The sequence below is a fragment of the Odontesthes bonariensis genome, chromosome 23, assembly GCF_027942865.1.
Source record: "Odontesthes bonariensis isolate fOdoBon6 chromosome 23, fOdoBon6.hap1, whole genome shotgun sequence".
Lineage (NCBI taxonomy): Eukaryota > Metazoa > Chordata > Actinopteri > Atheriniformes > Atherinopsidae > Odontesthes > Odontesthes bonariensis.
In genome coordinates this window covers 31,419,509-31,440,231 of record NC_134528.1, presented here as the reverse complement: position 1 = coordinate 31,440,231, position 20,723 = coordinate 31,419,509, and the positions used below count along the sequence as shown (strand labels likewise).

The following is a 20,723-nucleotide window of genomic DNA, read 5'->3' as shown; positions in this document are numbered from 1 at the left end:
ATCCTGGACTGTAACCTCTCACTCCAAGCTCATATCAGTAGCACCACCAAATCCGCCTTCTTCCATCTCACAAACATCTGCAGACTCCGGCCCTCACTGTCAGACCCAGTTGCAGAGACTCTGATCCATGCCTTCATCACCTCCCGTCTGGACTACTGTAACGGTGTCCTCTATGGTCTTCCAAACAAAGCACTGGACAGACTACAGCGTGTCCAAAACGGCTGCCAGGATCCTCACCAACACAAAGCGGTGGCAACACATTACCCCCACACTGAAACACCTTCACTGGCTCCCAGTGAAGTCACGCATCACCTACAAAATCCTACTCCTCACATACAAATCCCTCCACACTCTTGCTCCCCAGTACCTCTCCGATCTCATCCAGCAACACTCCCAACCAAGGTCCCTGAGGTCCTCTGGCAAGAACCAGCTCGCCACTCCCCGCTCCAGACTACGGACCTTTGGAGACCGAGCCTTCTGTGTTGCTGCCCCCACCCTTTGGAATAGTCTACCTCTCCATATCCGCCAAGCTCCCACACTGGAAACGTTTAAAAAGCACATCAAAGCCCACTTATTCACTGAGGCCTATGATCCTTAATCACCTTGGCCCCATCCCCATTTCTACCCCCTCCCCTCTTCTTTCCTCTATTCCCTAGCCCCATCTCCTTTTTGTAAAGCGACCTTGGGTTACTTGAAAGGCGCTATATAAAACCAAGTCATTATTATTATTATTATTATTATTATTATTATGTGCGAGGCTCACACAGCCCGGCTATGTGCGAGGCTCACACAGCCCGGCTATGTGCGAGGCTCACACAGCCCGGCTATGTGCGAGGCTCACACAGCCCGGCTATGTGCGAGGCTCACACAGCCCGGCTATGTGCGAGGCTCACACAGCCCGGCTATGTGCGAGGCTCACACTGCCTAATTTTATCCCACATTTAGGTTACACTTTAGTCTCTAAATATACTTCCACAGGCTTCTGCATTATAGTCATAATCCTACAGAGTACAGTGGGAGGAAAGAGACCTGCAAGGCAAGCTGTAACCTTTCCATAAACATCAGATGAGCTGTACACTTCAGGTCTGAAAAGCTTGAAACTTTACAGGCAAATTTTACTGGTCTGACAGCAGTGAGATAAGATGGCAAGAGGCCTCCAATGCCTCCATTTATCTGAGCAAACGATTAGCTTGCAGAGAAAAGACCCATTGAGCAGCCGTCACACCAAACTTGGACAGGACCCCTCTATTCTCTCCGACTGCTTGAGGTGGGGCAGTTAAAAGTCTTTCTCTGAACACAGAGGGGCTTTATCAGAAAGTGGGACTTACTAAGTTTTCAGTGCAATCTGTTGGTTTTCTTAGCTAGGAAATTGTTTTTGAATTGGCTCTATATGAACGAATTGGATTATTTTATGAATTATGATTATTATTAATTAATTGAATTCCAATTGGCTTGAATTGGACTTACTATCTAAGTGCCTTGAGATGACATTTGTTGTATTTGGCGCTATATAAATAAAAATGAATTGAATTGAACCAATTACTTCCAATACAGAGTTGGTCCAACTTGATGTGTAGAATCCCACACACACAAAGTCCTTCCCATTTGACTTTGTGTGTGTGGGATCAAACTCTTTTAATAATAAAATGATAATAGACTTTGCAATAATGTCAAAACCCCAAATGCTCCATCAAGTTTACAACATGGAAAACCACAAAAATGTCACTGAATGCAACATTTTGGGGCCCATCCCTAACTTTAACCTTTAGCGCTTCATACTTAACCCTGAAGTCATTACAAACTGTACTGAAACTTTTATTTCCAAGGATTTGCATCATCTTCCCTTCTGCTAAAGGGGCTTATGGGTTGTGTTGCACTGTTTGGAGCAGAGATATTTTCCTGACACAGTGATCCCCACACTCTACCAGACCAAAGCTGAAATCCCTGAAGAAATCCTGTGACGTGTGCCACTTTGTCACAGATGGTGGACAGATAGGGTCTCATGAGCAACAGCAGTGAAGGAGGGATTATATTGAAGCTAACAGGAGGATGTTGCTTAGAGGTCTGTTACTTTTTGGTAGGGATTCAGCATATGTGGACGTCCGTATCAGTTAACTACCAGTATGCTGCAACGGAAACACTTTTCCTGTTGGGTCTTTTTCAGTGTGATGAAATATGCTGACAAATGAAAAATTCCAGTTAACTGGCCACATTTATTATTTGTTTTATCAATAAATGGTATCAAGATTATTTCATGCTTTGAAAGTAAGGAAGGAGCCACGAGGTTAGGAAAAAGTCTTGTAAAGAAAAATAAGATACATCAATAATTAGGGATTATCAACCTGATTATCAGTTTTTTTAGCCCCCCCGAGTCCCAGTCGTTTGATTTTGAGTATCTGCCGATACCGAGTCCCGATCCGATACTTCTACAGTACATTAAAAAAAAATGAAGAACGGCGAAGAAACAGATCCAGGATGTCCCTGATTATTTAAAATACCTCCACACCGTGGACATTTGCCCCCCAGCTTCAAGCTGCTGCCGTGTTCTGCTTCGCTTCACGGCAGCAAAGTGACGTCATGCCGCATGTTGCTGCGTGGAGCTGAGACGCTCTGACTCTGTACCTCCACATAACAGGAAATACTAAGCTGTTGTTTTTTCCCCATTTGTTTTGAAATATTATAGTTCTGATAAAAATAAATAATGAGAATAAATATACATAGATAGGCTACATATCCGATCGCTGATCGGGATGAAGAGACCAATACCGATCGAGTCTGAAACCACGTGATCGGCCACGATTTCTGATCACGTGATCAGATCATCCCTATCAATAATGGTTTTATAATCTCATTGCAACCGTCTGAATCATAATGAAACACTCCGCTTCATCACCTCCATGAGGACGACTGCTATTCACAATGCCAGCAACTTTAAAAAGGATCCTCAAAAAGGATCCAGTGAGGTAACAATAAGAAGAACACAGCATCCACATGCAGTCCCAAGCAGCCCACAATGTGCAGAACATTGTACTGGGATGTTGATAAACTGCTGGATTTTGGCAGTCTTACAATTTTTCTGTGGATGTACTAAACATTGGTGAGAAAAACTCAACCGCATCAGTCTCTGGTGGTAACACCCAAAGTCCACCAGAGAAAATCCATTACCACGAGACAAACTGTGGCAATAAAAATCTAGATGCTCGCTGTGGAATGTGTTCATATGACAGCTGATTATCTTTCTGTTTTGAGTGTTTTGCTCCGTCAGTCTGATCATGTTTTAGGATTAAAGAGAGCTTTAGCTGATGTACCAAACTTGTGACTGCCTTACTGGATGGGTCATGCTTAAGTAGAAGGTTAATGGAGATAGCTTGAAGCAACTGCAAAGTTAAAGTGGTGTTGATATTTATATAGCACACATATACACATCTTTGAACTATTAATTCATCATTTATTATCATAAGTCAACAGAGCAATATCACGTAGGGCCACAACTAATAATAAGAATGTCAACAATTCTCGAACTCTGTTTGCTATGGTTGAAAAACTCACAAATCCTCCTAAACAGTCAAACCCAGACCTCCTCTATTTGCCAACTTTTTCAGCCAAAAAAAATCAAAACGATTAGTCAAAACATTCATGCAACACAGACAAATCCAAGGACTCAGGTCAGCTGGTCCAGTCCAGAGTCCAGACTAAACATGGAGAAGCAGCATTTAGCTGTTATGCTGCAAACAAGTGGAACAAACTGCCAGTGGAGATGAAACTTTCACCAAATGGAGACATTTTTAAATCCGGGTTAAAAACATTTCTGTTCTCATGTGTCTATGCATGAAACCTGAACGATATCTTTGAATTTATCTTGACTGTTGCTGGTTTTTAAATTCATTTAAATTATTTTATTTGTTTCTCTTTATATTCTTTTATGTATTTTTAATGCTTCTTCCACTCCCTGCTGTAATGCTTTTATTTTATGTAAAGCACTTTGAACTGTTTGTACATGAAATGTGCTACAAATAAATTTGATTTGATTTAATAATCATTTTATATACTCTCCCTTTTATCCTTCAATTAACTATTACAAGCCAACAAAACGTCGTCTGTTTCCAAAAATGTTTCCAAATACATTTTTTTCTAAGTTTCCAACAATGTAAAAAGTCAGTCTACAGTGTGTGATATTAAAGTGAGAACAAAGAGAAGATTTTGGGACATTCTGGCATGAAACTGACATGGGCAGTTCATTTTCTGCTGCTTACACTGTGGGACATATGTTGAACTTATAGTTCTATTAAAGAACTGCTATATGTTGGAATGGTCTGCCAAGATAATGGATCAGATGGTTGGACCTTTCTGAGCCTGACTGCACCCACTTCTTGGGTAGTTAAAGAGTAAATTATGACCAGTCTGTCACATAGCAGCTCATACCAAAAAGCTGACCAGAAAGGAGATCAATGTCCCTTTAACGTGACATTAGCAGCATTCGGACAGAGCAGTTCTAAGAACGCCGTTCTAAGAACGGTCTTCCTCGAATTCCGTTCTGATAACTGTCCTTCCCCAGGGGAACTGTTTCAGTCTGCATTCCCACATGAGTCGGGACCAGGTCGGGACTGATGCAGCGCACACATCCGTCTGCGACAGCGACGTGTTACTTTAGCACCACATTCAACAAAAAAAACAGAACAAAACAGAACCTGCGAAAAGTAAGCAGAGAAGAAAAAACACCACAAAGAAGCTAACATGGAGAGCGGGGAGGCCACCGTGTTCATGGTCTGCATGATGGTGATATTAATCATGGACGATCACATGGGGCGTCTAACATGGAGGCTGGAAGAGCTCACAGAGAGAGTCAGGAGACGAAGGATGGAGCGCAGGCCATACTTCTTGGTTTCATGAAGGAAGGAGAGCAGAGCGCCGCAGACAAAGGAGACCACGTGGAGGTTTAACTTATTAAACACACCAAGGTTGTGTCCGTGTCGTATGAGGAAACATTTCAGCCTGACAACATGACAAGGGGCGGAGCTACCGACCACCAAACACCTCCGTCAGATGTGTTCCTATAGAACCCAGAACAGACCCAGCTGAGGAGAAGGAGCTGAAATGGTTCCAGGAACTGAGGGCCGTGGTCCCGAGTTCCTGTATGTGTGAATGCGGGACATACAGGTGATACAATGATTACTTGATATAATTAAATGAGATAAATAACACCATCATTAAGCTGTCACCATAGGGGGCGGGTGAGCCCGACATTTGGCAAGGTGCGACGTTTCAGTGTGTAGTTCCAGAGAGAGATAAAAAAAAAAAAAAAGTCCCAGAGAGGTAAACAATGGCTGCGCCCGGCGAACAGGCTTATATAACAGCTATATTGCCTTCCATTAGCTAGCTCTCTTTAGATTTATAGGGAAACGAAGTAAACTTACATCTGAGAGCAATCCCCAGTCAATTGCGAGCATGATGTACCGAAGACGGCGGGCCGAACGGCAAAACCGGAAGTGCGTTGCTCACTGCGGCTAGCTTTAGTAGCGACAAATTCGTGGGAACAAAATTGTAAATAGCTGGTATTTTGTCAGATTTTCAACACCTTGGGGGTCTAAATGACTACTTTCTCGCCTGAAAATGTTTCAAATGTTGCTAAAGTTATATATTTACAGAGTTTATAGCTTAAGAGTAATCAGCTTTTCAGGCCATAGACTACAAACCACGATGTACATTCCGTCGCGTTGACTACATAAAACTTCTTCATCGCTCTGATTGGTTGTTGCGCCATCCTATTGCGTGGCGTTAAACTTGACAGACAGCCGTTTATCCCGCCCACACTGCTATCCAGCGTCACTAGACCCCTGTACAGCTTTTTGCTGTACGGGTCTGGCTTGCTAGGCTAACCCACAAGGCTACGGCCAGCCACAGCCACTCATCACTCCTTTAATAGGCTATGTAGACCTGGCACAGTGCAAATTAAGCCTTCAAATTCATTTCTTTGTTTTTCCTTTGCCTTGAAAAAAGTTTGTATATTTTATGCTTTTTGCGGGGAAAAACGGCCCCGTTCCTTAAAAGGTTATAGGAACTGCCAAAGGTTCCTACAGTGCGAATGCGGCTAATGTCCTCACTTTGCACCAAGTCCTCTTTCAAACAGGCAAAAAACATGTTCCTATCACCTTGTCATCGTCACATCTTCTAATTGCAAATCAAAAAGAGAAATTTGAAACCCAGGCATTGATCTTTCACCATAGACATTACAACAGCTCATCTACTGTACCCACCGCATGCATAACTACAGCTATCCTCACCTGCTCCTTGGCTTGGGACACCCAGGTCTGAATCAGCAGCTCCAGTCTGGACTTGTGGTACTTCCTGGTAGTCTTCACCGCAATGAAAAGGTCCTTCAGCTCAAGCATATCAAGAGACTTGGACCGTGAAGTCGGACCCAGGTCTCTTTCAGGGACTCTTTCAGAGGCCACACCTAGCTTGTGACTGTGCTTCTCATTCTGGGTAAGTTTGGTCGTAATGGTTCTTCTTTGGACCTCTAACCCACTGAGCCCGGTGGCTGAGTCTGTGGCCCGAGCACTGTCGATGCCTGCTGGAACCAAGGTGTGGCGTGACGGCCTGGCTTGGGCCAGTCTAACTTGAGGTCGGGGCTGAGGCATCTCCAGCTGGCGTGGTGGGGGCTGGAGGGCTGGGATGAGCAGAAGGAGGAGGCAGCAGAATGCAACAGCAAAAAGGAAGCAGAATTTGCTGACACCTACTGAAACTATGTGCATCCTGACTGGCCAAAGAAGAGAGTTCATCAGCCTCCAGGGCTGCAGTCGCTTCCAGCTCCCCCCTGTCCCATCGTCATACCGTCACATGGAAACCTGCACAGAAAGAACTCCATGTTCATGCTCTATTCAACACCTGTCCATCTTCTTTTTTACTTGTTTCTGCTCAGTTAACTTTTCTTTAATGTTCTGTGGCGCTGTGACACCAGGTACAACCTACTCTGGTAATCTCTCCCCTCAGCTCACATTGGTGGAGAGTCAGAACAAAGAAGTTTCATGAAATGTTTGAGGAAACTTTTGCTTCATTTCGAAAGCTGATTACATTCATTCCTTTAGACAGGCAACACTGAGGGCTTAACGCAGCTCACACCATTCCCAAGCTGAAACAACTTTGAGACAAACCAATCATCTGCACAAATGCTCGCTTTTACAACACGATTCTCATTCATGGCAACTGTTTGCTTTTTAGCAGCAGGAGTGAAAAGGTTTCTAAAAAGAAATGAGAGCCTTGACCTTGATAAAAAGTGCTAAACTAAATGCATGTTGCCATATCTTTGGGTTAGAGATTCTGCTTGTACCGTGCAACATGTTGCTCTGGAACTGTGACACAGTCAACTATTACCAACTATGTGAACTCATCTGTCACATCTCTCATGTCCTCTCTCCCAGTCCTGCTTGGAGAAAATATTAAATCAAATGATAACCAAAATCTAATTAAATGTTTAATTCTTCTGTTCATAAAATGGATTTGTCTACTAAGAATGTGCTTAGTCTTAACAGGACTAAAGGACAGGGTTTATCTCAGGTCGGTCTCTGCTGTTTACTTCAACACTAGCCTACTTTTTTGGTTTTTACCTTATTGTTAGGCTATTCAAGGTTACCGAGTTAATTGTGTTCTTTGATTTCCCTTTTTTATTGTAACTTGGGGGCAGGAAAAAAAAAAGTTGTAACCACAACCTTAAGAAATGAATGTTGTACACTTGTTCATGTAAAAAGATGGCAACAGATGCTGGCAACGTGATCATTCATGTGCTCAGCTGTGGCTCAGATGGCTGCAGGTTGCCCACTGATCCCAGAACCCCAAGCAAGGATGGTCCAAGGATCCAAGGATGGTCCAAGGATGGTCCAAGGATGGTCCAAGGATGGTCCAAGGATCCAAGGATGGTCCAAGGATGGTCCAAGGATCGTCCAAGGATCCAAGGATGGTCCAAGGATGGTCCAAGGATGATCCAAGGATGGTCCAAGGATGGTCCAAGGATCGTCCAAGGATCGTCCAAGGAGGGTCCAAGGAGGGTCCAAGGATCGTCCAAGGATCGTCCAAGGATGGTCCGATGGTCCAAGGATGATCCAAGGATGATCCAGGATCCAAGGATGGTCCAAGGATGATCCAAGGATGATCCAGGATCTCGCTGCCATCCAAGCGACATTTGAGGACCTGGAGCTTCCAGTGAATGCTGGTTAATATCTTACAGCTCCAGGTCATTAACCAGCACACTGTGGACATACTGAAGTTATCCTTAAACAAACGGTATCTAACTTTCACCAGTTCTTAAACTATGACGTTGTGCAAATAATACAAGTTTTCATTTACATTTCATTAAAACGTGTCATTTCCGGCTCAGTTTAAATGGCGAATGGAAGCTATAGTCGCGTGGACCGCGCTGCCAACTAAGTAAAGAAGCTCAGACATTAAAATAAGATTTGTTAAGACTGCTCCTTTTATATTATATACAATTAACACCATGATACTCAGAGGCACAATGTGGAGCAGGACTCCAGGCGGAGTGCTCGCTCAGAAACAGAAATGAATGCAGAGCAGTGGGAGCTCCCAGCTTACCAGGAATGACGCTCAGCTTCGGTGTTCCACAACGAAAAACTAAGAAAAACGACAGGAGGGCATTCACTGCGACACAGGCTGAAAACAATGCGAGGCTGCCACAGTGTTCGGGCAGAAACAGATCCGCTGCGTGGGATCCAGTTCTTCCTTTTTGTTCCTCTTGGACTCCAGTCCAAAGAGGCGGTATTCCTGCTTCTGCCTAGGCCTGCCGGATCAGGTCAGAACCCCCACCTTTTTAAACACAACCGGGAGGGAGACCCGGGCCGGGGAACTTGTGCTGGGAACGCCTGTTGGTCTGGTAAACTCTGTCAAAATATCTCACAAACTCGTCTCAGGTAGTTACAGCAAGTTAAAGACAAAAGAAAGATGCAATTTCCGGTCAAATATTTCAAAATAAACTAGCTAAGCGAAATGAGCCCAAACGAGTCGCCAGACTACATTTGTGCCGTTTGAGTTTTTGGCGCAGTTGTCATATTCATTGTCATTAACGTTCCGGTTATTCTTTTGTGTTAACTGTTTAACACCGTTGAATATCACCGTTCGTTCACTCTGTGGCCGGGCTAACCGAAGCCCCTGGCTTCTGATTGGCTAAAGGACTAAAGTTTCCCCCTTCAAAATAAAGGATCAACTCCTCTGCCTACCGACGGAATCTTGTCTGCAAGATGAATGTGTGCTGGAAGAAGAGTGACAAGCGGCTTCAACATTACGTTATAATGACACTTTCATTGTGGTGATGATACCCCAATGATTACTTGATATAATTAAATGAGATAAATAACACCAACATTAAGCTGTCACCATAGGGGGCGGGTGAGCCCGACATTTGGCAAGGCACCGAAACCGACGTTTGTGTTTTTTTTTTTTTTTTAACCATAAATGGCGTAAAAATGAGTTATTTAGCATAATTAATAACAACACCACAAGGATTCTGTTTCAAAAACAAAAAGGAGGACATGACGGTGAATTGTACTGAATTGTATAGCGCTTTTCTAGTCGAGCTGACCACGCAAAGCACATAAGAGGCTGCAAAGGTAAGTAACACTACTCTGGTCTTCTCTTCCTCGACACTAACATCCAATGTCATGAAAGTCCTGGACAGACCATTATGGGCTCATCTAAATAAACAAGTGAACACATTTCAGAACCAGCTCGTTTCCTCATCATGGGGTTGGGGTTGAAGATGTGATGATTATCTACCTGCTTCAGTGAGTCCACTCTCAGCTGGACGCAGCAGCACAGTGAGGATTATGTTCTTTGATTTCTCCAGAGCTTTTAATACAATACAGCCTGCACTGTTATGTAAGAAGCTGCAGAAAATCCAGGTGGATGCCTCCACAACCACCTGGATTGTTGACTTCCTGACAAACAGAGCACAGTGTGTGAGGCTGAAGGGTTGTGTGTCTGAGAAGGTGGTCCGCAGCACAGCAGCACCACAGGGGACTGTACTCTCACTGTTTCTCTGCACTCTGTACACCTCAGACTTCCAGTAGGACTCAAGAGTCCTGCCATCTCCAGAAATGCTCTGATGACTCTGCAGCTGGTGGATGTATCAGTGATGGACAAGAGGCTGGGTACAGGGAACTGGTTCACCACTTAGTGGCATGGTGTGGGATCTATCACCACGTCTTAAATACAAACACAACAGATGACTGGATTTTAGGAGGGAAATGTGGGCTGTATATGTAACACTGAGGCTGTCAATATGAAAGGACAGAACAGACTATGCTTCTTAAAGAAACTTCTTTAGGCCTTAAAGTCATTCAATATCTGCAGCAAGATGTTTTATATCCTCCATCAGTCTGTGGTGGAGAGAACAATCTGCTTTGCAGCATCTGTTGGGCAGCAGCATCAGAGTCAGAGACTCAGAGAAACTGAACAAACTGATAAAGAAGGCTGGCTCTGATCTGGGACCTGACTGTTGATGAACATAAAGAACAACACTGCTCACCCTGTACATAATAAAGTGTTGAAACAATGGGGTGTGATTAGCATAAGGCTACTCCAACTATAATTGAACACAGAGATCCAGGAGGGCATCCCTGCCAGTAGCAATAAGGCAGAATGAAAGTTTACAATCATTTGGAAAGACAATAACTATAGTAGAACCATTTTGTTTTGGGAGAAATTAAATATTTTTTCATCACATTTAATTACTTTCATTTTGAATAATAATCACCAAATACATCATGGGGATTTCTGAGGTGTCGAGCAGAGGTCAAGCAAAAAGGCGATAACAGGAATATACAAAGTTTCATTAATGGGCCAAAAGAAGGTCATGTTATTGTCCTGCAACAGAGCAAGAAGCAGTCAGTTTAATCTGGCTTTACATCATCTCTGCTAAAAAGTGGTAAACGATTTCAAACCAAGAGTTAAAACTAATGAGACTGCCAAAGCCAGCAGAATCCTGACTGCCTGTAGGAACCGGGCCCGACTTTCCACGATGTTTTAGGAGGTTAAAATGACGGTAAAAAGCAGTTTTGCTCTACTTTCACTGTTGAAGAAGTGTGCCATTTGTTCCCACGCTACTAACAGAGAATGAAAGTGATGACTGCCATTATTCTGTTTTATTAAAACAAGCTCCAGACATCAAAATGTTTGTCCTCACAGCTACTTTAAGATCCCTTTGACAGAAAAGAAGAAAAGTCTGTCATAGCTGTTGAACCGAGCCTCAAAGTTTCCCAGTCCGACTCTACAGAAGTTAGACTCATCAGTCCGAAAACAGTGAACTAATCATCTTTTGGAGCCCCCTTGAGACTGGACCTCTGCTTCTTTACGTCCATCTGACCCATGACACGGTAGAGTTTTTTCTTTGCCTCTTTTTGTCTCTTCAGCTTGGCCTCCTCCTGCTTCACCTTTTGCTGCAGGAACTCCTTGTGTTTGGCATGCTGCACCGAGTGGGCCTTCTTCCTCTTGTGATTGTGGACTGTGCTCAGAGCATGGAGCAGAGCTGCCACCTATCAAACAGGAGAAAACACAGGAAGAGGTGCTCAGCTTTTATTCAACTACAACAAACTGGGTCTTGTTTCAATAGTTTTGGACATTTTATGATAATATTGGAGCAGAGAAATTTGAGATCCTTTTGTGATAAGGATATAAACAACCAGGTGAAAAAAGGCACCACCAGAACTATCAAGTTTCTTTTTTGGAATGAATGGAGTTTAAAGCGTCAGTATCATGACAAACCGACCACCAAATATCAGAACCTTTTTGGAAATGCACGTTTGGGGCTGCCTCAGTATGTGGAATTGTTGAGCTGCTTTGACACTTTGTGTTTGTGTGTGCTTATGACCTGATGGGAGAGGTAAGGTGAGAGGCTCCCATTGGAATAACACTGCAGGGATTAATATGTTCCAGTTATTCAGCGGGACTGAAGCAGCTTCTTGTTCCTTAAACATCTATGTTGAAGGAAAAGATGTTCCTCTGTTTCAGAAGGCTCCAGTTATGGGCCTCAGAGAATGCTGAAACTCCTCACACCGGCTTAAGAAGTGTCCAACACATGATTCAAACCTGGAAGGACGGTGGGGAACCATCACCTTCCAGGAAGAAAATCACAGATCACTTCAATGTTGGTGAAATCAAATCAAAGAAAATCAACAGCAACGTGTAGTGGTGACAGAAAGAGGATGTTCACACACAACGTGCAGAGAAACCAAACAGCTGTGGAGACTGAAGACCACCACTCATCAGTGAGGACGATGCAGAAAGACTGCAGGCAGGTCAGCAGAAAGATTGGACATCAGTCCAGCTCTGAGGTCTTTACACTGGCTGCCTGTCCATCAGAGGATAGACTTTAAAGTTCTGATGCTGGTCTATAAAGCTCTGAATTGTCCAGGACCAGAACACATCAGTGACCTCCTGACCCAGTATGAACCTTCCAGACCCCTCAGGTCATCTGGATCTGGTCTTCTATCAGTTCCCAGAGTCAGAACCAGACATGGAGAAGCTGCATTCAGCTTCTATGCTCCACATGTCTGGAACAAACTCCCAGAAAGCCTCAGATCAGCTGGAACACTCAGTGTGTTTAAGCCCAGGCTGAAGACACACCTATTTTCAGCTGCGTTTGAATAAAGCTCCAAATCTGAAGCCTTAAGTTTCAAAACTTAATCACATTTTAACTTCTGATTTTATCTATTGTTCTTATTTCTTTCTTTTTTCTTTCAAGTTCAAATCCTGCTTTTTATTTCTACTGTTTTAATGTCTCTGTAAAGCACTTTGAGTCACCTTGTTGTTGGATTGTGCTGTACAGATAAAAAAAAAAAAACTGAATTAAACTGATTTGCTCCTGAACTGCTGAGAAAATGTGCTGTGCTAAAGGTAGTCAGGCTTGGCTCACCTTCTTCTCGTGGGGCTCTCGGATCACGCTGGGCCTCTGGAGGTCTCTGGGAATCTTTCCCTTGGGTTGCTGCTGTTTGGGTTTGCTCTTGAAGGGCAAGGCCTTCTGGAGCTCCTTGGGAATGTGGAGGCGATTGAAGTATCTTTGGGCTCGGGCTACCGGCTACAGGGGAAGAAATAGATTTTTTTATATTAGGTGGGCATATAGGTTAGACATATGACACTTGATATGCAGAGAGGATAGGCAGCATTGGGGCTATCGCTAATGAAACAACAAGCTTCTGTCTCCACCTGAATCCTCAGCAATCAAACAGAATGTTTGGGAGTGTTTCACATCGACAGCCATGTCATTACAAAGCAAACTTTGATTATTCACATTCAGTTTCAGGACACAGTGCATCATCATACTCCTCCCACGTTATGTGCCTCTTCTTATTACTTCATCACATCAAGTGTACAGAGAGCCATCAGGCTGAGTCTGCTCTACCTTGTACAGAGAGTCAGTGTTGGGTTTGTTGCGGATGCCCAAGTCGTGTTTGAGCTGGCCCAGGGTCCTCATGCCTGACCAGCTGTCCTTCTGGCCAACAGGCAGCAGCAGAGAGGTGACGGGGTTGTAGAGCTGAGGAACTGACAGTGGATACCAGGAGCGCAGGAACACAATGTCTGCACAGCACACAAAACACAAAGACATTTCAAATCTGCTGTAACTCCTCACAGATGTCCGTCAAACTGTAACCAGCCAACACTATTCAGTCACAGGCTCACAGGTCATGCACTGCAGCCCAGAATAGATTTCTCTTTCTGTTATTCTGAAAAGATTTGAGATTATCAGAACATCCATCAGCTTGTGGATCTTCATGACATAATGGCCTCATCATTTTACAAACTGGATGATGGTGTCCTGGAGAAAGAACTCTTTTGCAGCAAAGGAGGAGGGAGTCTTAGGAACTGTATGCAGTTTCTTTATTAGTTCCAACGTTTTTGGACACTTTTGACACAGTATGGCACAGCTTCCAGTGAGCTGAACTCTAACTAATCCTTCGGTTCACTTCCATGGTCCAGGGTGACGACAAGGAAAATGCCTACATTATCTCGCTCTCTTAATGCAGCCGTGCTTCCACTAAAGTGCACATGTTATGTGAGACGTGCAGATTCGAACCAACAGCAGGTCAACAGCTGAAACTACAACAAACTAAAAAAAAGCTGGTACATCTCTCAACAGGGAAAAGGCAGGATGGATACGTTCACTTTTTTATTCATCTTCAACTCAAAACGACCTCTCTGAATGCTACAGGGTGTGAAAAAAGAGCACCCCAGAGAGGCGGAGTCTTTCAAACCTGGTGATGGACAATAATGGAAAAAAGAAACAATTATCTATGCTACAGAAAATCTTCAACGAATCCAGGGAGTATGCAAAGAAAAAGGCCAACAAGCAATAATGGAAGCTGTGATCTTGGAGCACTCAAACCGCCCTGTGGTGCAAAGTTCCAACATGCCAAAGAAGAGAAATCCTTTGGGATTTTGTCTGATTTGTTGGTCATGGTATTGAGCTGCGTGTTCTTCCAGCCACATTTCTTCCTGGAAGGTGATGGTTCCCCACCGTCCTTCCAGGTGTGAATCATGTGTTGGACACTTCTTAAGCCGGTGTGAGGAGTTTCAGCATTCTCTGAGGCCCATAACTGGAGCCTTCTGAAACAGAGGAACATCTTTTCCTTCAACATAGATGTTTAAGGAACAAGAAGTTGCTTCAGTCCCGCTGAATAACTGGAACATATTAATCCTTGCAGTGTTATTCCAATGGGAGCCTCACCTGTTGACCCAGTTAAATCCAGGCGGTGGCAGCATTTCTCTATTTTTGTGCTTTTATAGTAAATGTTTCAGAGTTATAAACTGGCCTGCCAGCACTCCAAACTGAACACCCACTGAAAACATCTAATGCATCATGAAACAAGTCACTCAACACAGAAAGCACTCATCTGCTGAGAGACTCTTATTCCATGTTAAAGCTATAATGTGTAATATTTCACGGACAATGAATGTCTCCATGTCGCTCCGCCATTTTAAAACTACGGGATTTGTAGAAGGACATATCATCAGCTTCGCATTTTCCGTTTCCAATGTGGAAACGGAAAATGCGAAGCTGATGACATGTCCTTCTACAAATCCCGTAGTTTTAAAATGGCGGAGCAACATGGAGACATTCATTGGGGTGTAACACTCTTATGTACATTTGTATGCTGAATATAAAGAATATAAGAACACTGCACTTTTGTGATGGAGGTAATTAATAACGATTGAGGTAATACTTGTGAATGATAAGACTCAAATTTGTTAATAGACAACGTGAAATATTACACATTATGGCTTTAAGCAAGAAATAGAAAAGATTTCCAACTGCTCTCCTCAGTCTCAAAACACAGACAAAGATCACCTGTTAAAGCAAGAGGATTGGAAACTCACCACTCATAAGCAGGCGGTCCTCAAAAGTGGCTCTGTAAGCTCCCGCTGGTGTCGACAGTGCCTTCTTAATTTGACCTCTGATCCCTGACACTGTTCGTATGGAAGCACCTTCAAATTTAGCTACCTCCAGCACGGTGTTGAACATGCCCTGTGAAGTCATGCGGAGACACCCTTCAGTATGCAGGACACACGAGCATCAGCCCAGCCCAGCCCAGCCCAGCCCAGCGCAGCGCAGCGCAGCGCAGCACAGCGCAGCACAGCGCAGCACAGCGCAGCACAGCACAGCACAGCACAGCACAGCTTCACAGAGTGCTTTGAGTGAGGACTTTCTTTGCATCTGTGGGGATAGAAAGTCCTGATAAAGCTGGAGAATGATTAGAAGTCTCCAGTGCAGATGCTCTGTGTCACCGATGAATCACATCCACTTTAGACATATTTTAGATGAATGACAAAAAAAATGCACCACCTCACTCAGGTAAAAGAGGGAGGCCTCCCACCTTAATGAAACTGGTATTCTTGAAGATTTTGTAAGGGTAACCAATCAGCTTCAGCTTCTTCACTACAGTCACTGATTTATCCAGATCCAGGACAACTCCTGTAGCTGCAATGCGGAAATTGGCCTGCAGACAAAAGGAGAACAGGAAATTGGCCCATGGCATGCAGGTCTTATCTGCAGTGTAAATGAGCTATTATCAATTTATCTTTTCTATTATAAAAGTGTAAAGAAGAAAAAAAAACCTTGGCCCAATCTCTTACTGTGACACGAACAACATTCACACTTATTAGTTATTCCTCCCATTATCTGCAGTTTATCATTCCAGATAATGATAAATAGCCATTTGTCCTGCAGTGGTCGAAGTGACTTAAACTTACCTTAGTTCCTGTTACAGACTGTACAGCCAGGAACCCGGTTCCCTGTGGTGTGATGGGACCTTCAGTGAGACACAACAAGGGTTAGAAATCAGAGCAGAACTCACACCCAACTGTAAAGCAGACGTCTAATGAGCTTTGGAATTCCAGAAAAGGAAGACGACACCCATTCAGCTGTGGTCAGATGTGTACACTCCCATAACCAACATGACTGTCACTGCATTACTGGGCCCTCTAGAGTTTCTAAAACGGATGTTTCTGAGACAGAGCGATTGAAGTGTTACTTTTCTGAGATCAGTGCAAACAGCACACCTAAAGTCTGGTCACATGTCACTTTGCACGTTGATCTTTTGAGCAGTATTTTTTTGTTGTCCATCAACAACCTCCGGCTGAATTCTGCTCGAGTATTTGAGCCGTTTATCAGCATTCAAGAGAAGTTCTGTAAGTTTGGATGGTTCTGGTGCACAAACCCAGCTTTGTGCACTGTTCTCAGGGTTGCCTGCCTCACCGTTACTCCTCCACAGATACCTCTGCTCATTGGGACCAAACACCTCAATAACTAATGTCATCATCATCCTGAGTGCTGATCAATCTGATAAGTCCAAGTCCAATTTCATGACCACTAACAGGAACTTTAGATGCTTTGGGAATCAATTATCCAAGTTAAATGTGATTTTTTTCAGTCCTGTGCATGTTATTTTAACTATGTTCATTTCTGAAATATAAAAAATATTCTTAATTTTTTCTTTTTTGTTCAGAAATAGAAATTCTATTAAAAGAGACTTGAACAACTTATTGGGATTAAAGGAACTGCATTAGGCTGGTTTAAATTAGGGATGTCCCGATCCGATCACGTGGTTTCAGACTCGATGGGAATCGGACGTTTCATGTCACTTTGCTGCCGTAAAGCGAAGCAGAACACGGCAGCAGCTTGAAGCTGGGGGCCGAATGTCTGCGGTGTGGAGGTATTTTAAAGTGGAGGACAAAAACGTTGCGATTGCAAACTGTGAGATATGCAAACTTGGGATTTCAAGAGGTGGCGAGGACAAGGCTAACATCCTTGATGAGAACAGGGACAGGCTCAAACCTGACAAGGTAGAGATGTTGGTTTTCATCAAGAAAAAGGTACATTTCCTTCTGTGAAGCCAGAGGAGGAGAGGAAGAATTAGGAGTGCAGCACATTACTGGCCTTACTTTATTACACTGTGGCACTTTTTTATGTTTATGACTTGATTACTTTTTTTGTTCCAGCTACCCCACAGAAGTGCTCTCTTTATAGTGTTAAATGATCAAATAAGTGAAGAAAATAAAGAATCAGGGACATCCTGGATCGGTTTCTTCGCCGTTCTTCTTTTTTTAATGTACTGTAGAAGTATCGTATTTGGGACTCGGTACCGGCAGAATCAAATGACTCGGAGGCGAAAAAACCTGATCGGGACATCCCTAGTTTATATCATATTTATCTGATAGATTTCAGTTTGTTCTTGTAAATGAAGAATCTTCCTCACACACCAGAGTAAGTCATGGAGTTCCTCAGGGTTCTGTGCTTGGACCGATTCTTTTTACTTTATACATGCTTCCATTAGGTAACATTATTAGACAGCATGGCATAAATTTCCATTGCTATGCTGATGATACTCAGCTGTACTTATCTATAAAACCAGATGAACCCAATAGGTTGGTCAGACTACAAGCATGTCTTAAAGACATAAAGACCTGGATGACTCAGAACTGTCTGCTTCTAAATTCAGACAAAACTGAAGTCGTTATCTTTGGACCTGAGCGTTTCAGGGAGAGATTGTCTAGCTATATAGTTACTCTAGATGGTATTTCCTTAGCTTCTAGTTCTACAGTGAGGAACCTTGGAGTTATTTTTGACCAGAACTTATCATTTGACTCGCATATAAAAAGGTTTCTTGGACTGCCTTCTTTCATCTTCGTAATATTGTTAAAATCAGGAACATCTTGTCTCAGAGTGATGCAGAAAAACTAATTCATGCATTTGTTACTTCAAGATTGGACTACTGTAATTCTTTATTATTGGGCTGTCCTACATATTCTCTGAAAAGCCTTCAGCTGATCCAAAATGCTGCAGACAGAGTTCTGATGAGAACTAACAGGAGAGATCATATTTCTCCAGTTTTAGCTTCTCTTCATTGGCTCCCTGTTAAATTCAGAATAGAATTTAAGATTCTTCTCCTCACATATAACGCTCTTAATGACCAAGCTCCATCATATCTTAAAGATCTCATTGTAAGATATTTTCCTAACAGAGCACTTCGTTCCCAAACTGCAGGTTTACTTGAGGTTCCCAGAGTTTCTAAAAGTAGAATGGGAGGCAGAGCCTTCAGTTATCAGGCCCCTCTCTTGTGGAACCAGCTGCCAGTTTGGGAGGCAGAGCCTTCAGTTATCAGGCCCCTCTCTGTGGAACCAGCTGCCAGTTTGGGAGGCAGAGCCTTCAGTTATCAGGCCCCTCTCTGTGGAACCAGCTGCCAGTTTGGGAGGCAGCGCCTTCAGTTATCAGGCCCCTCTCTGTGGGACCAGCTGCCAGTTTGGGAGGCAGAGCCTTCAGTTATCAGGCCCCTCTCTGTGGAACCAGCTGTCAGTTTGGGAGGCAGAGCCTTCAGTTATCAGGCCCCTCTCTGTGGGACCAGCTGCCAGTTTGGGAGGCAGAGCCTTCAGTTATCAGGCCCCTCTCTGAGGAACCAGCTGCCAGTTTGGGAGGCAGAGCCTTCAGTTATCAGGCCCCTCTCTGTGGAACCAGCTGCCAGTTTGGCTTCAGAAAGCAGACAACTTTCCTTTTTGATAAAGCTTATAGTTAGGGATGGCTCAGGTGACCCTCAACAGGTATCCTTTGAATGGTGTTAAAGTGGTTTTTTCCCCCTCTTTTCTGTCTTGTCAAACCCCAGCTGGTCACGCTCAGGACGGGAGATTGGACTGAAGACAAGTTTCGGTGCAATCTGTTGGTTTCCTTAGCTAGGAAAATTGTTTTTGAATTGAATTTTGAATTGTTTGAAAAATCAAACATGTCTTGCCTGGACATTCCTATCTGAGAATGTGCAAACTTTATTTTGAAATGTGTTTAAGGCCTTAAATGTCCAGCTTTGGAAGAACAAACCAAAGAATGAATAGTCCTATAGGTATGTAATGGAGATGTTACAATCAGGTCAAAATTGGAATGTCATTAGAAGCCCGAACCAATGTTGTGAAAAGCCTTTCAGAAAACCACCTAAACCTGATCTATCACTGCACACCAGTGATCAGCAGAAGAGCTTGCTTTCAATGCATCTCACCCCAGATAGAGGCTCCACAGTGCATGTGCTGTGGAGTGTATTTGAGTAGGCGGTGACGTCCATTGTGATCCTCAATGTGGTAGAGTGGCATGGTTTGGAAGCGCCGCCAGCCCAAGGAAAGGATGAGGGGGTCTCTTGTCTTCAGGATACGGTTATACCATCTGTGTTTCTTCAGTCGCATCTGACAAACATACACAAAAAGATTAAGATTGTTTATATTGGGATAATCATAACAATAATCAGGTCCTTACCAGATTTTAAAATGAGGTAAATAATACTCAGAGTTATCAGGACAAGTGAGTCACTGACACACAACTGACCTTAATGAAAGCTTGAACAGTCTTTCAACAGCTTATAAGCTTAAAGTCCCCACCAAATGGGTTTGAACTAAAGAACCAAGATAAAGAAGTTCAGTTGCCTTTATTCAGGCTCTTAGAATTACCATGACCTGAAAGACTGGTACAGAAAACCATGACTTCAAGTTGTTGGTGTAGATTCTGACGTTCTCAGTCTCTCTCATGGTTGAGGAGGAATCTTGGCCCACTCTTCTTTCCAGCGCTGCTTCGGCTCATTGAGGTTTGCAGCTTTGGTTTCTGCACAGCTCTCTGAAGGTCCCACCACAGCATCTCAGTCAGGCTGAGGTCTGGACTCTGACTGGACCATTGCAACACCTCGATTCTTCTCTTCTTCACACATTCTGCTGTAGATCTGCTGCTGTGTTTGGGATCTTTGTCCTGTTGATGAGCCAGTTTCAGGCCAGCTTTAGCTGTCGGACAGACGGCCCCACATCTGACTCTAGAACACTTTGGTATCCAGAGGAGTTGATGGTGGACTCAATGGCTGCAAGCTGCCCAGGTCCTGTGGCTGCAGAACAAGCCCAGATCATCAGCCCTCCACCGCCGTGCTTTACAGCTGGTGTGAGGTGTTTGTGCTGATATGCTGTGTTTGGTTTCCTCCAAACGTGCTGCTGTGCATTATGAGCAAACATCTCCACTTTGGGCTGCTCTGTCCAAAGCACATTGTTCCAGAAGTCTTGTGGTTTGTTCAGATTCAGCTTTGCAAACCTAAGCTGTGCTGCCATGTTCTTTTTAGAGAGAAAAGGCTTCTCCGGCAGCCCTTCCAAACAAGCCATACTTGTTCAGTCTGTTTCTAACTGTGCTGTTATGACCTTTAACCTTTAAC

The 20,723-nt window shown here is 43.7% G+C and overlaps 2 protein-coding genes across 4 annotated transcripts in view; both read right to left on the bottom strand.

The window, feature by feature from the left end:
* rfng (RFNG O-fucosylpeptide 3-beta-N-acetylglucosaminyltransferase) overlaps positions 1–9,078 on the bottom strand; it is a 33,321-nt gene extending 24,243 nt beyond the window's left edge. Inside the window, exons 1-2 of the mRNA XM_075457195.1 lie at positions 8,587–9,078; positions 6,282–6,845 (exon numbers count right to left, since the gene is read on the bottom strand). Coding sequence (XP_075313310.1) covers positions 6,282–6,779 — 498 coding nt within the window. The 5' untranslated portion in view covers positions 6,780–6,845; positions 8,587–9,078. The remainder of the gene's footprint in view (positions 1–6,281; positions 6,846–8,586) is intronic.
* A 1,638-nt stretch (positions 9,079–10,716) lies between these two features.
* bms1 (BMS1 ribosome biogenesis factor) overlaps positions 10,717–20,723 on the bottom strand; it is a 46,854-nt gene continuing 36,847 nt past the window's right edge. For all 3 annotated transcript variants that reach the window (XM_075458097.1, XM_075458099.1, XM_075458098.1), the window contains exons 17-23: positions 19,542–19,722; positions 16,252–16,310; positions 15,876–15,998; positions 15,379–15,526; positions 13,406–13,581; positions 12,920–13,081; positions 10,717–11,540 (exon numbers count right to left, since the gene is read on the bottom strand). In XM_075458097.1, the coding sequence (XP_075314212.1) occupies positions 11,313–11,540; positions 12,920–13,081; positions 13,406–13,581; positions 15,379–15,526; positions 15,876–15,998; positions 16,252–16,310; positions 19,542–19,722 (1,077 nt within the window). In that variant the 3' untranslated portion in view covers positions 10,717–11,312. The remainder of the gene's footprint in view (positions 11,541–12,919; positions 13,082–13,405; positions 13,582–15,378; positions 15,527–15,875; positions 15,999–16,251; positions 16,311–19,541; positions 19,723–20,723) is intronic.